Below are 15,000 nucleotides of genomic sequence, written 5' to 3'. Positions count from 1 at the left end.
ACTGTCTGGATATAGCTGGTACCACTACTGTCTGGATATAGTGATATAGCTGGTACCACTACTGTCTGGATATAGTGATATAGCTGGTACCACTACTGTCTGGATATAGTGATATAGCTGGTACCACTACTGTCTGGATATAGTGATATAGCTGGTACCACTACTGTCTGGATATAGCTGGTACCACTACTGTCTGGATATAGTGATATAGCTGGTACCACTACTGTCTGGATATAGATGGTACCACTACTGTCTGGATATAGTGATATAGCTGGTACCACTACTGTCTGGATATAGTGATATAGCTGGTACCACTACTGTCTGGATATAGTGATATAGCTGGTACCACTACTGTCTGGATATAGTGATATAGCTGGTACCACTACTGTCTGGATATAGTGATATAGATGGTACCACTACTGTCTGGATATAGTGATATAGCTGGTACCACTACTGTCTGGATATAGCTGGTACCACTACTGTCTGGATATAGTGATATAGCTGGTACCACTACTGTCTGGATATAGTGATATAGCTGGTACCACTACTGTCTGGATATAGTGATATAGCTGGTACCACTACTGTCTGGATATAGTGATATAGCTGGTACCACTACTGTCTGGATATAGCTGGTACCACTACTGTCTGGATATAGTGATATAGCTGGTACCACTACTGTCTGGATATAGATGGTACCACTACTGTCTGGATATAGTGATATAGCTGGTACCACTACTGTCTGGATATAGTGATATAGCTGGTACCACTACTGTCTGGATATAGTGATATAGATGGTACCACTGCTGTCTGGATATAGTGATATAGCTGGTACCACTACTGTCTGGATATAGTGATATAGCTGGTACCACTACTGTCTGGATATAGTGATATAGATGGTACCACTGCTGTCTGGATATAGTGATATAGCTGGTACCACTACTGTCTGGATATAGTGATATAGCTGGTACCACTACTGTCTGGATATAGTGATATAGCTGGTACCACTACTGTCTGGATATAGTGATATAGCTGGTACCACTACTGTCTGGATATAGTGATATAGATGGTACCACTACTGTCTGGGTATAGTGATATAGCTGGTACCACTACTGTCTGGATATAGTGATATAGATGGTACCACTACTGTCTGGATATAGTGATATAGATGGTACCACTACTGTCTGGATATAGTGATATAGCTGGTACCACTACTGTCTGGATATAGTGATATAGATGGTACCACTACCGTCTGGGTATAGTGATATAGCTGGTACCACTACTGTCTGGATATAGTGATATAGCTGGTACCACTACTGTCTGGATATAGCTGGTACCACTACTGTCTGGATATAGTGATATAGCTGGTACCACTACTGTCTGGATATAGATGGTACCACTGCTGTCTGGATATAGTGATATAGCTGGTACCACTACTGTCTGGATATAGATGGTACCACTGCTGTCTGGATATAGTGATATAGCTGGTACCACTACTGTCTGGATATAGATGGTACCACTGCTGTCTGGATATAGTGATATAGCTGGTACCACTACTGTCTGGATATAGCTGGTACCACTACTGTCTGGATAGAGTGATATAGCTGGTACCACTACTGTCTGGATATAGATGGTACCACTACTGTCTGGGTATAGTGATATAGCTGGTACCACTACTGTCTGGATATAGTGATATAGCTGGTACCACTACTGTCTGGATATAGTGATATAGCTGGTACCACTACTGTCTGGATATAGTGATATAGCTGGTACCACTACTGTCTGGATATAGCTGGTACCACTACTGTCTGGATATAGTGATATAGCTGGTACCACTACTGTCTGGATATAGTGATATAGCTGGTACCACTACTGTCTGGATATAGTGATATAGATGGTACCACTACTGTCTGGGTATAGTGATATAGCTGGTACCACTACTGTCTGGATATAGTGATATAGCTGGTACCACTACTGTCTGGATATAGTGATATAGCAGGTACCACTACTGTCTGGATATAGTGATATAGCTGGTACCACTACTGTCTGGATATAGTGATATAGCTGGTACCACTACTGTCTGGATATAGTGATATAGATGGTACCACTACTGTCTGGATATAGTGATATAGATGGTACCACTACTGTCTGGATATAGTGATATAGATGGTACCACTGCTGTCTGGATATAGTGATATAGCTGGTACCACTACTGTCTGGATATAGTGATATAGATGGTACCACTACTGTCTGGATATAGTGGTATAGATGGTACCACTACTGTCTGGATATAGTGATATAGCTGGTACCACTACTGTCTGGATATAGCTGGTACCACTACTGTCTGGATATAGTGATATAGCTGGTACCACTACTGTCTGGATATAGTGATATAGCTGGTACCACTATTGTCTGGATATAGTGATATAGATGGTACCACTACTGTCTGGATATAGTGATATAGCTGGTACCACTACTGTCTGGATATAGTGATATAGCTGGTACCACTATTGTCTGGATATAGTGATATAGCTGGTACCACTACTGTCTGGATATAGTGGTATAGCTGGTACCACTACTGTCTGGATATAGTGATATAGCTGGTACCACTACTGTCTGGATATAGCTGGTACCACTATTGTCTGGATATAGTGATATAGCTGGTACCACTACTGTCTGGATATAGCTGGTACCACTATTGTCTGGATATAGTGATATAGCTGGTACCACTACTGTCTGGATATAGCTGGTACCACTACTGTCTGGATATAGCTGGTACCACTATTGTCTGGATATAGTGATATAGCTGGTACCACTACTGTCTGGATATAGTGGTATAGCTGGTACCACTACTGTCTAGATATAGTGATATAGATGGTACCACTACTGTCTGGATATAGTGATATAGCTGGTACCACTACTGTCTGGATATAGCTGGTACCACTATTGTCTGGATATAGTGGTATAGCTGGTACCACTACTGTCTGGATATAGTGATATAGCTGGTACCACTACTGTCTGGATATAGCTGGTACCACTATTGTCTGGATATAGTGATATAGCTGGTACCACTACTGTCTAGATATAGTGATATAGATGGTACCACTACTGTCTGGATATAGTGATATAGATTGTACCACTACTGTCTGGATATAGTGATATAGATGGTACCACTGCTGTCTGGATATAGTGATATAGCTGGTACCACTACTGTCTGGATATAGTGATATAGATGGTACCACTACTGTCTGGATATAGTGGTATAGATGGTACCACTACTGTCTGGATATAGTGATATAGCTGGTACCACTACTGTCTGGATATAGATGGTACCACTACTGTCTGGATATAGTGATATAGCTGGTACCACTACTGTCTGGATATAGTGATATAGCTGGTACCACTACTGTCTGGATATAGATGGTACCACTGCTGTCTGGATATAGTGGTATAGCTGGTACCACTACTGTCTGGATATAGCTGGTACCACTACTGTCTGGATATAGCTGGTACCACTACTGTCTGGATATAGCTGGTACCACTACTGTCTGGATATAGTGATATAGCTGGTACCACTACTGTCTGGATATAGTGATATAGATGGTACCACTACTGTCTGGATATAGATGGTACCACTGCTGTCTGGATATAGTTGGTACCACTACTGTCTGGATATAGTGATATAGCTGGTACCACTACTGTCTGGATATAGTGATATAGCTGGTACCACTACTGTCTGGATATAGTGATATAGCTGGTACCACTACTGTCTGGATATAGTGATATAGCTGGTACCACTACTGTCTGGATATAGTGATATAGCTGGTACCACTACTGTCTGGATATAGCTGGTACCACTACTGTCTGGATATAGTGATATAGCTGGTACCACTACTGTCTGGATATAGTGATATAGCTGGTACCACTACTGTCTGGGTATAGTGATATAGCTGGTACCACAACTGTCTGGATATAGATGGTACCACTACTGTCTGGATGTAGTGATATAGCTGGTACCACTGCTGTCTGGATATAGTGATATAGCTGGTACCACTACTGTCTGGATATAGTGATATAGATGGTACCACTACTGTCTGGATATAGTGATATAGCTGGTACCACTACTGTCTGGATATAGCTGGTACCACTACTGTCTGGATATAGTGATATAGCTGGTACCACTACTGTCTGGATATAGATGGTACCACTGCTGTCTGGATATAGTGATATAGCTGGTACCACTACTGTCTGGATATAGTGATATAGCTGGTACCACAACTGTCTGGATATAGCTGGTACCACTACTGTCTGGATATAGTGATATAGCTGGTACCACTACTGTCTGGATATAGCTGGTACCACTACTGTCTGGGTATAGTGATATAGCTGGTACCACAACTGTCTGGATATAGTGATATAGATGGTACCACTACTGTCTGGATATAGTGATATAGATGGTACCACTACTGTCTGGATATAGTGATATAGCTGGTACCACTACTGTCTGGATATAGTGATATAGATGGTACCACTACTGTCTGGATATAGTGATATAGCTGGTACCACTACTGTCTGGATATAGTGATATAGATGGTACCACTACTGTCTGGATATAGATGGTACCACTGCTGTCTGGATATAGTTGGTACCACTACTGTCTGGATATAGTGATATAGCTGGTACCACAACTGTCTGGATATAGCTGGTACCACTACTGTCTGGATATAGTGATATAGCTGGTACCACTACTGTCTGGATATAGCTGGTACCACTACTGTCTGGGTATAGTGATATAGCTGGTACCACAACTGTCTGGATATAGTGATATAGATGGTACCACTACTGTCTGGATATAGTGATATAGATGGTACCACTACTGTCTGGATATAGTGATATAGCTGGTACCACTACTGTCTGGATATAGTGATATAGATGGTACCACTACTGTCTGGATATAGTGATATAGCTGGTACCACTACTGTCTGGATATAGTGATATAGATGGTACCACTACTGTCTGGATATAGATGGTACCACTGCTGTCTGGATATAGTTGGTACCACTACTGTCTGGATATAGTGATATAGCTGGTACCACTACTGTCTGGATATAGTGATATAGCTGGTACCACTACTGTCTGGATATAGTGATATAGCTGGTACCACTACTGTCTGGATATAGTGATATAGCTGGTACCACTACTGTCTGGATATAGTGATATAGCTGGTACCACTACTGTCTGGATATAGCTGGTACCACTACTGTCTGGATATAGTGATATAGCTGGTACCACTACTGTCTGGATATAGTGATATAGCTGGTACCACTACTGTCTGGGTATAGTGATATAGCTGGTACCACAACTGTCTGGATATAGATGGTACCACTACTGTCTGGATGTAGTGATATAGCTGGTACCACTGCTGTCTGGATATAGCTGGTACCACTACTGTCTGGATATAGTGATATAGATGGTACCACTACTGTCTGGATATAGTGATATAGCTGGTACCACTACTGTCTGGATATAGCTGGTACCACTACTGTCTGGATATAGTGATATAGCTGGTACCACTACTGTCTGGATATAGATGGTACCACTGCTGTCTGGATATAGTGATATAGCTGGTACCACTACTGTCTGGATATAGTGATATAGCTGGTACCACAACTGTCTGGATATAGCTGGTACCACTACTGTCTGGATATAGTGATATAGCTGGTACCACTACTGTCTGGATATAGCTGGTACCACTACTGTCTGGGTATAGTGATATAGCTGGTACCACAACTGTCTGGATATAGTGATATAGATGGTACCACTACTGTCTGGATATAGTGATATAGATGGTACCACTACTGTCTGGATATAGTGATATACCTGGTACCACTACTGTCTGGATATAGTGATATAGATGGTACCACTACTGTCTGGATATAGTGATATAGCTGGTACCACTACTGTCTGGATATAGTGATATAGATGGTACCACTACTGTCTGGATATAGTGATATAGCTGGTACCACTACTGTCTGGATATAGCTGGTACCACTACTGTCTGGATATAGTGATATAGATGGTACCACTACTGTCTGGATATAGTGATATAGATGGTACCACTACTGTCTGGATATAGTGATATAGCTGGTACCACTACTGTCTGGATATAGCTGGTACCACTACTGTCTGGATATAGTGATATAGATGGTACCATTACTGTCTGGATATAGTGATATAGATGGTACCACTACTGTCTGGATATAGTGATATAGCTGGTACCACTACTGTCTGGATATAGCTGGTACCACTACTGTCTGGGTATAGTGATATAGCTGGTACCACAACTGTCTGGATATAGTGATATAGATGGTACCACTACTGTCTGGATATAGTGATATAGCTGGTACCACTACTGTCTGGATATAGTGATATAGCTGGTACCACTACTGTCTGGATATAGATGGTACCACTGCTGTCTGGATATAGTGATATAGCTGGTACCACTACTGTCTGGGTATAGTGATATAGCTGGTACCACTACTGTCTGGATATAGTGATATAGCTGGTACCACTATTGTCTGGATATAGTGATATAGATGGTACCACTACTGTCTGGATATAGTGATATAGTTGGTACCACTACTGTCTGGATAAAGATGGTACCACTACTGTGTTACCTGGGTATAGCTGGTAGGAGCCGGTGTGATGCCAACGAGGCAGGTACCTCATCCTCAGGGGGAGCCAGTTCCCTCCATCCATTCTCGACTCTTACTCCATCCATACACTATTGTTACACCACTGTGTCTCAAACTCCTGGCCTCTCGGTCCCAGATCCGGTCCCTGGGAATGATGCCGTCCGGTCCCTCCGATACGTTAATCCGACACCGATTTAATCCGTTCTCAGTCATCCAACGACCGAGAAGGCAAACCCAGAACAGATCGGAGAGGAGTCGTCGTCGTCGATGGCCTCCCTGGGGGAGCGACGGGCCTAATTCAATCCGTAAGTCATCCAATGAGAAAGAACCATAGTGAGTCCCCCCATCAAGGACGTTGTCAACAGCTTCCTCAGTAGTTGCCTGACAATGACTCAGACTGAATTCAGTCAAGTTTTAGTTGTTCTCATCTAGACAGGAAAGAACCAGAGTGAGTCCCCCCATCAAGGACGTTGTCAACAGCTTCCTCAGTAGTTGCCTGACAATGACTCAGACTGAATTCAGTCAGGTGTTAAGTCGTTCTCATCTAGACAGTCACCCAAGGAGGAAAGACCAGAGTCCCTGGGAGTAAACAAAAAGTTCCCTCCGTAATCTGACACCAAGTTGATCCTCAAATGCTATTTTACATACAGGAAGCGGGAAGGACCAAACTGAAGCTTGTTGGTAATAAAACAGGTTGTGAGACTGAGACTGCTCTACTGCTCCTTCCACCTGACGTCTCACACTCAACCCACTCACCATCACACGAGCGAGAGAGAGAGAGAGAGAGAGAGAGAGAGAGAGAGAGAGAGAGAGAGAGAGAGAGAGAGAGAGAGAGAGAGAGAGAGAGAGACAGAGAGACAGAGAGAAGAGAGAGAGAACTGCCCAGAGAGAGTCCCTTGTGTACTTTAACCATTTGTACATTGTTACAACACTGTATATATATATATATATATATATATATATATATATATATATATATATATATATATATATATATATATATATATATATATCTCGGTATAATATGACATTTGTAATGTCTTTATTGTTTTGAAACTTCTGTATGTGTAATGTTTACTGTTCATTTGTATTGTTTATTTCACTTTTGTATAATATCTACCTCACTTGCTTTGGCAATGTTAACACATGTTTCTCATGCCAATAAAGCCCCTTGAATTGAATTGAGAGAGAGAGAGAGAGAGACAGAGAGACAGAGAGACAGAGAGATAGAGAGACAGAGAGAGACAGAGAGAGAGAGAGAGAGAGACAGAGAGATAGAGAGACAGAGAGAGCTCCCCAGAGAGACCTGACCACTGTACCGCATCACAACACGAGACACAATGACAGAATGAAAGAGAGAGAATGATGGGAAGGAGAGACAGAGTTGTTGACGACAATGATCCAGCTCAGTGAAAGAGAGGGGAGAGCAGTGTCTCACACACACACACACACACACACACAGACACACACACAGACACACCTACACCTGCAGGCCTCTCATGGGGTAAAAGGATACAGACGTAACACTCACAGGACTTTGTGAATAATTTAACGCTACGGAGGAGAATGGAACCATAGACGTCGGGTAGAACACACACACACACACACACACACACACACACACACACACACACACACACACACACACACACACAACAGGGTCACAGGAACATACCGTTTTAATGAGGAGCTAGGAGGAGGAAGTTGACTACTGGACACACACACACACACACACACACACACAACAGGGTCACAGGAACATACCGTTTTAATGAGGAGCTAGGAAGAGGAAGTCGGACTACTGGACACACACACACACACACACACACACACACAACAGGGTCACAGGAACATACCGTTTTAATGAGGAGCTAGGAGGAGGAAGTCGGACTACTGGACACACACACCACACACACACACAAACACAGACGCAACAGGGTCAAAGGAACATACCGTTTTAATGAGGAGCTAGGAGGAGGAAGTCGACTACTGGACACACACATCTAACCATGGTGTATATAGGTATAGGTCTGTTGACTTCCTGTTGTGGTTGGGGTCCGGGCTGTTGTCATTTGAATAAAGCCACAGAGCAGTTTCCCCTCAGGCTAATAGGCAAAGCTAATGAGAAAGAGTTTTACAACCTGCCGACGAACATTCTCTCACATCAACACACACACACACACACACACTGTTGTCCTCTTCAGCGTGGCCATCTAGCCTCTCCCAACGGTGCCACTGTTACGCGTTCAACCAAAGGGGGATCTAACGCCGACTCGACAAGCGCTACGATATAACTTTAGCACATAATGCTAACGCAGCCCTATGTGAACACTGTGCTACTGGCGTTAGCACATGCTAATGCATAGCATCCCCTTTGTAAAAAGCTATGCTAACGTTAGCACATGCTAATGCATAGCATCCCCTTTGTACAAAGCTATGCTAACGTTAGCACATGCTAATGCATAGCATCCCCTTTGTAAAAAACTATGCTAACGTTAGCACATGCTAATGGATTTGCAAGCCTTTAGCTATGCTAAGCTATGCTAACGCTATCACATGCTAATTGGGACGTCTGAAATGGATAGCGGAGAAGAGGGCAGTAGGGCGGACTGATTCAAATAACCGACCTAGCAAGACATTTCACAGCAGCACTTTTACAGCAGGTTGAGGAATTCTACACTCCCTTTCCAACGACACATGTACCCGCACAGCAAACATAAACACACACACACACACACACACACACACACACACACACAGAGAGAGAGAGAGAGAGGACTAAATGTGGCCTAAATCGAGAGGCTATTGCTCCATTGTAATGAAAATTACTCTCTCTCTCTCTCTCTCTCTACCACACCTGCTGTCTCGACCTCTGAATGCTCGGCATGAGAAAAGACACTGACATTTACTCCTGAGGTGCTGACCTGTTGCACCCTCCACAACCACTGTGATTATTATTATTTGACCCTGCTGGTCATTTATGAACATTTGAACATCTTGGCCATGTTCTGTTATAATCTCCACCCGGCACAGCCAGAAGAGGACTGGCCATCCCACATAGCCTGGTTCCTCTCTAGGTTTCTTCCTAGGTTTTGGCCTTTCTAGGGCGTTCTTCCTAGCCAGCTTCTACACCTGCATTGCTTGCTGTTTGGGGTTTTAGGCTGGGTTTCTGTACAGCACTTTGAGATATCGGCTGATGTAAAAATGGCTTTATAGACAGTCTCGTCTTGAACACCCACAACATAATTAAAACACCATGCTTTAAAAGATGTGGCAACAACTTCAAATGGAAGACCTAGGACATAGATATAGAGTAAATAGACTGTATAATATGGACATAGATATAGAGTAAATAGACTGTATAATATGGACATAGATATAGAGTAAATAGACTATAATAAGGACATAGATATAGAGTAAATAGACAGTATAATATGGACATAGATATAGAGTAAATAGACAGTATAATAAGGACATAGATATAGAGTAAATAGACAGTATAATAAGGACATAGATATAGAGTAAATAGACTGTATAATAAGGACATAGATATAGAGTAAATAGACTGTACAATATGGACATAGATATAGAGTAAATAGACAGTATAATATGGACATAGATATAGAGTAAATAGACAGTATAATAAGGACATAGATATAGAGTAAATAGACTGTATAATAAGAACATAGATATAGAGTAAATAGACAGTATAATAAGGACATAGATATAGAGTAAATAGACTGTATAATAAGGACATAGATATAGAGTAAATAGACAGTATAATATGGACATAGATATAGTGTAATATACAGTATAATAAGGACATAGATATAGAGTAAATAGACTGTATAATAAGGACATAGATATAGAGTAAATAGACTGTATAATAAGGACATAGATATAGAGTAAATAGACAGTATAATAAGGACATAGAGTAAATAGACAGTATAATAAGGACATAGATATAGAGTAAATAGACAGTATAATATGGACATAGATATAGAGTAAATAGACAGTATAATAAGGACATAGATATAGAGTAAATAGACTGTATAATATGGACATAGATATAGAGTAAATAGACAGTATAATAAGGACATAGATATAGACAGTATAATATGGACATAGATATAGAGTAAATAGACAGTATAATAAGGACATAGATATAGAGTAAATAGACTGTATAATATGGACATAGATATAGAGTAAATAGACAGTATAATAAGGACATAGATATAGAGTAAATAGACTATAATAAGGACATAGATATAGAGTAAATATACAGTATAATAAGGACATAGATATAGAGTAAATAGACTATAATAAGGACATAGATATAGAGTAAATAGACAGTATAATAAGGACATAGATATAGAGTAAATAGACTATAATAAGGACATAGATATAGAGTAAATAGGCAGTATAATAAGGACATAGATATAGAGTAAATATACTATAATAAGGACATAGATATAGAGTAAATAGAGTGTATAATATGGACATATAGAGCAAATAGACTGTATAATATGGACATAGATATAGAGTAAATAGACTGTATAATATGGACATAGATATAGAGTAAATAGACAGTATAATAAGGACATAGATATAGAGCAAATAGAGAGTATAATATGGACATAGATATAGAGTAAATAGACTGTATAAAGTGATAGTTTTGTACTCACCTCCATCAGAGACCACAGCAGACTGTAAGAAAATACAGAGATATGGGTAAGACTGTGTTCTCATCAACACACACACATTAACAGACATCAACACACACACACAGAGAGACATGGGTAAGACTGTGTTCTCATCAACACACACATTAACAGACATCAACACACACACACACATTAACAGACATCAACACACACACACACACACACACACACACACACACACACACACACACACACACACACACACACACATACACACACACACACACACAGAGAAAATACAGAGAGACATGGGTAAGACTGTGTTCTCATCAACAAACACACATTAACAGACATCAACAAACACACACACACACACGCAGACACTAATAAAGGTGTGTGGTGTGTGTGTGTGTGTGTGTGTGTGTGTGTGTGTGTGTGTGTGTTTGTGCAGGTGAGTTTGTTTGTGGTGTGTTTAGACATGCAGTAGGATCAGATCAGTGACTCATCCTATATAACCTGAATGACTTTAACCACTATGAGAACCAACGGAGAGAGGAGAGATGGAGGGGAACGATGAGAGAGAGAGAGAGAGAGAGAGGGGATTGAGGAGAGAGGGAAGGGAAAGAGGAGAGAGGAGATAGGGAGGGAGGGAGAACGAGGAGAGAGGGAGGGGAACGAGGAGAGAGGAGATAGGGAGGGAGGGAGAACGAGGAGAGAGGGAGGGGAACGAGGAGAGAGGAGATATGGAGGGGAACGAGGAGAGAGGGAGGGGAATGAGGCGAGAGAAGGAGGAGAACGAGGAGAGAAGAGAGAGGGAGGGGAGAGATGGAGGGGAACGAGGAGAGAGGAGAGAGGAGAGATGGAGGGGAACGAGGAGAGATGGAGGGAAACGAGGAGAGAGGGAGGGGAACGAGGAGAGATGGAGGGGAGAGGGAGGGGAACGAGAAGAGAGGAGAGAGAGAGCTCAGAGAGAGATGGCAAAATTAAAGCGAAAGGAGAGAGGAGATTTAGTGGAGGAGAGCGTGAGTTCTCAGCTATAATCTATACCATCTCTGTCTTGCTCGTGCCTGTGATGTTTACTGTAAAACCAGCCAGAGAGATCTGGTGGAAAAATACAGTTGGCAAAAGACCACGGGTAGCTGAGGACTTAACGATATACTCACACACACACACACACACACACACACACACACACACACACACACACACACACACACACACACACACACACACACACACACACACACACACACACACACACACACACACACACACACACACACACAAGCGCATGGATATGTGTGGGTTTGTGTTAGAGTATGCTTGAGTATAGATGGTTTGCATTCTCATAATGTGGTTTCCACATGTGTCCAGCCCCCTCCCCCTCTTCCCTCCAGTCTGATCCCAGACATTCATCTGTGGTTCCAGAGGTTTGGCCCCTTGTCCCTTCTCTTCTTTCCCCGGCTCTCTCTCTATCTCTCCCTTCCATGTGTCTTCTTCCCTCACTTTATTCTCTCTCTCTCCCTTCCATGTGTCTTCTTCACTCACTTTATTCTCTCTCTCCCTTCCATGTGTCTTCTTCACTCACTTTATTCTCTCTCTCTCCCTTCCATGTGTCTTCTTCCCTCACTTTATTCTCTCTCTCTCTCCCTTCCATGTGTCTTCTTCACTCACTTTATTCTCTCTCTCTCTCCCTTCCATGTGTCTTCTTCCCTCACTTTATTCTCTCTCTCCCTTCCATGTGTCTTCTTCCCTCACTTTATTCTCTCTCTCTAACTCTCCTTCCATGTGTCTTCTTCCCTCACTTTATTCTCTATCCCTCTCCCTTCCATGTGTCTTCTTCACTCACTTTATTATCTCTCTCTCTCCCTTCCATGTGTCTTCTTTCCTCACTTTATTCTCTCTCTCTCTCCCTTCCATGTGTCTTCTTCCCTCACTTTATTCTCTCTCTCTCTCCCTTTCATGTGTCTTCTTCCCTCACTTTATTCTCTCTCTCTCTCCTTCCATGTGTCTTCTTCCCTCACTTTATTCTCTCTCTCCCTTCCATGTGTCTTCTTCCCTCACTTTATTCTCTCTCTCCCTTCCATGTGTCTTCTTCCCTCACTTTATTCTCTCTCTCTCTCTCCCTTCCATGTGTCTTCTTCCCTCACTTTATTCTCTCTCTCTAGCTCTCCTTCCATGTGTCTTCTTCCCTCACTTTATTCTCTCTCTCTCCTTCCATGTGTCTTCTTCCCTCACTTTATTCTCTCTCTCTAGCTCTCCTTCCATGTGTCTTCTTCCCTCACTTTATTCTCTCTCTCTCCTTCCATGTGTCTTCTTCCCTCACTTTATTCTCTCTCTCTCCTTCCATGTGTCTTCTTCCCTCACTTTTTATTAACCATGTTCTGGTCTGAGTGGTGTTATACAGTTGGACCTAACAGGAAACATGTTCTGGTCTGGGTGGTGTTATACAGTTGGACCTAACAGGAAACATGTTCTGGTCTGAGTGGTATTATACAGTTGGACCTGACAGGAAACATGTTCTGGTCTGGGTGGTATTATACAGTTGGACCTAATGTTCTGGTCTGAGTGGTGTTATATAGTTGGACCTAACAAGAAACCTGTTCTGGTCTTGGTGGTATTATACAGTTGGACCTGACAGGAAACATGTTCTGGTCTGAGTGGTATTATACAGTTGGACCTAACAGGAAACATGTTCTGGTCTGGGTGGTATTATACAGTTGGACCTAATGTTCTGGTCTGAGTGGTGTTATACAGTTGGACCTGACAGGAAACATGTTCTGGTCTGAGTGGTATTATACAGTTGGACCTAATGTTCTGGTCTGAGTGGTGTTATACAGTTGGACCTAATGTTCTGGTCTGAGTGGTATTATACAGTTGGACCTAATGTTCTGGTCTGAGTGGTATTATACAGTTGGACCTAACAGGAAACATGTTCTGGTCTGAGTGGTGTTATACAGTTGGACCTAACAGGAAACATGTTCTGGTCTGAGTGGTATTATACAGTTGGACCTAACAGGAAAAATGTTCTGGTCTGAGTGGTATTATACAGTTGGACCTAATGTTCTGGTCTGAGTGGTGTTATACAGTTGGACCTAATGTTCTGGTCTGAGTGGTGTTATACAGTTGGACCTAACAGGAAACATGTTCTGGTCTGAGTGGTATTATACAGTTGGACCTAATGTTCTGGTCTGAGTGGTATTATACAGTTGGACCTAATGTTCTGGTCTGAGTGGTGTTATACAGTTGGACCTAATGTTCTGGTCTGAGTGGTATTATACAGTTGGACCTAATGTTCTGGTCTGAGTGGTATTATACAGTTGGACCTAATGTTCTGGTCTGAGTGGTATTATACAGTTGGACCTAATGTTCTGGTCTGAGTGGTGTTATACAGTTGGACCTAATGTTCTGGTCTGAGTGGTGTTATACAGTTGGACCTAATGTTCTGGTCTGAGTGGTATTATACAGTTGGACCTAACAGGAAACATGTTCTGGTCTGGGTGGTGTTATACAGTTGGACCTAATGTTCTGGTCTGAGTGGTGTTATACAGTTGGACCTAACAGGAAACATGTTCTGGTCTGAGTGGTATTATACAGTTGGACCTAATGTTCTGGTCTGAGTGGTATTATACAGTTGGACCTAA

The 15,000-nt window shown here is 42.0% G+C and overlaps 1 protein-coding gene across 5 annotated transcripts in view; it reads right to left on the bottom strand.

Moving 5' to 3' along the window:
- LOC110516173 (regulator of G-protein signaling 12) overlaps positions 1-15,000 on the bottom strand; it is a 119,043-nt gene that overhangs the window by 29,929 nt on the left and 74,114 nt on the right. For all 5 annotated transcript variants that reach the window (XM_036934128.1, XM_036934127.1, XM_036934130.1 and 2 more), the window contains one exon: positions 11,378-11,399. In XM_036934128.1, coding sequence (XP_036790023.1) covers positions 11,378-11,399 — 22 coding nt within the window. The remainder of the gene's footprint in view (positions 1-11,377; positions 11,400-15,000) is intronic.

The sequence above is a fragment of the Oncorhynchus mykiss genome, chromosome 10, assembly GCF_013265735.2.
Source record: "Oncorhynchus mykiss isolate Arlee chromosome 10, USDA_OmykA_1.1, whole genome shotgun sequence".
NCBI classification, from domain to species: domain Eukaryota; kingdom Metazoa; phylum Chordata; class Actinopteri; order Salmoniformes; family Salmonidae; genus Oncorhynchus; species Oncorhynchus mykiss.
The sequence above is the reverse complement of the archived record's forward strand: the minus strand, read 5'-3'. Positions and strand labels throughout refer to the sequence as shown.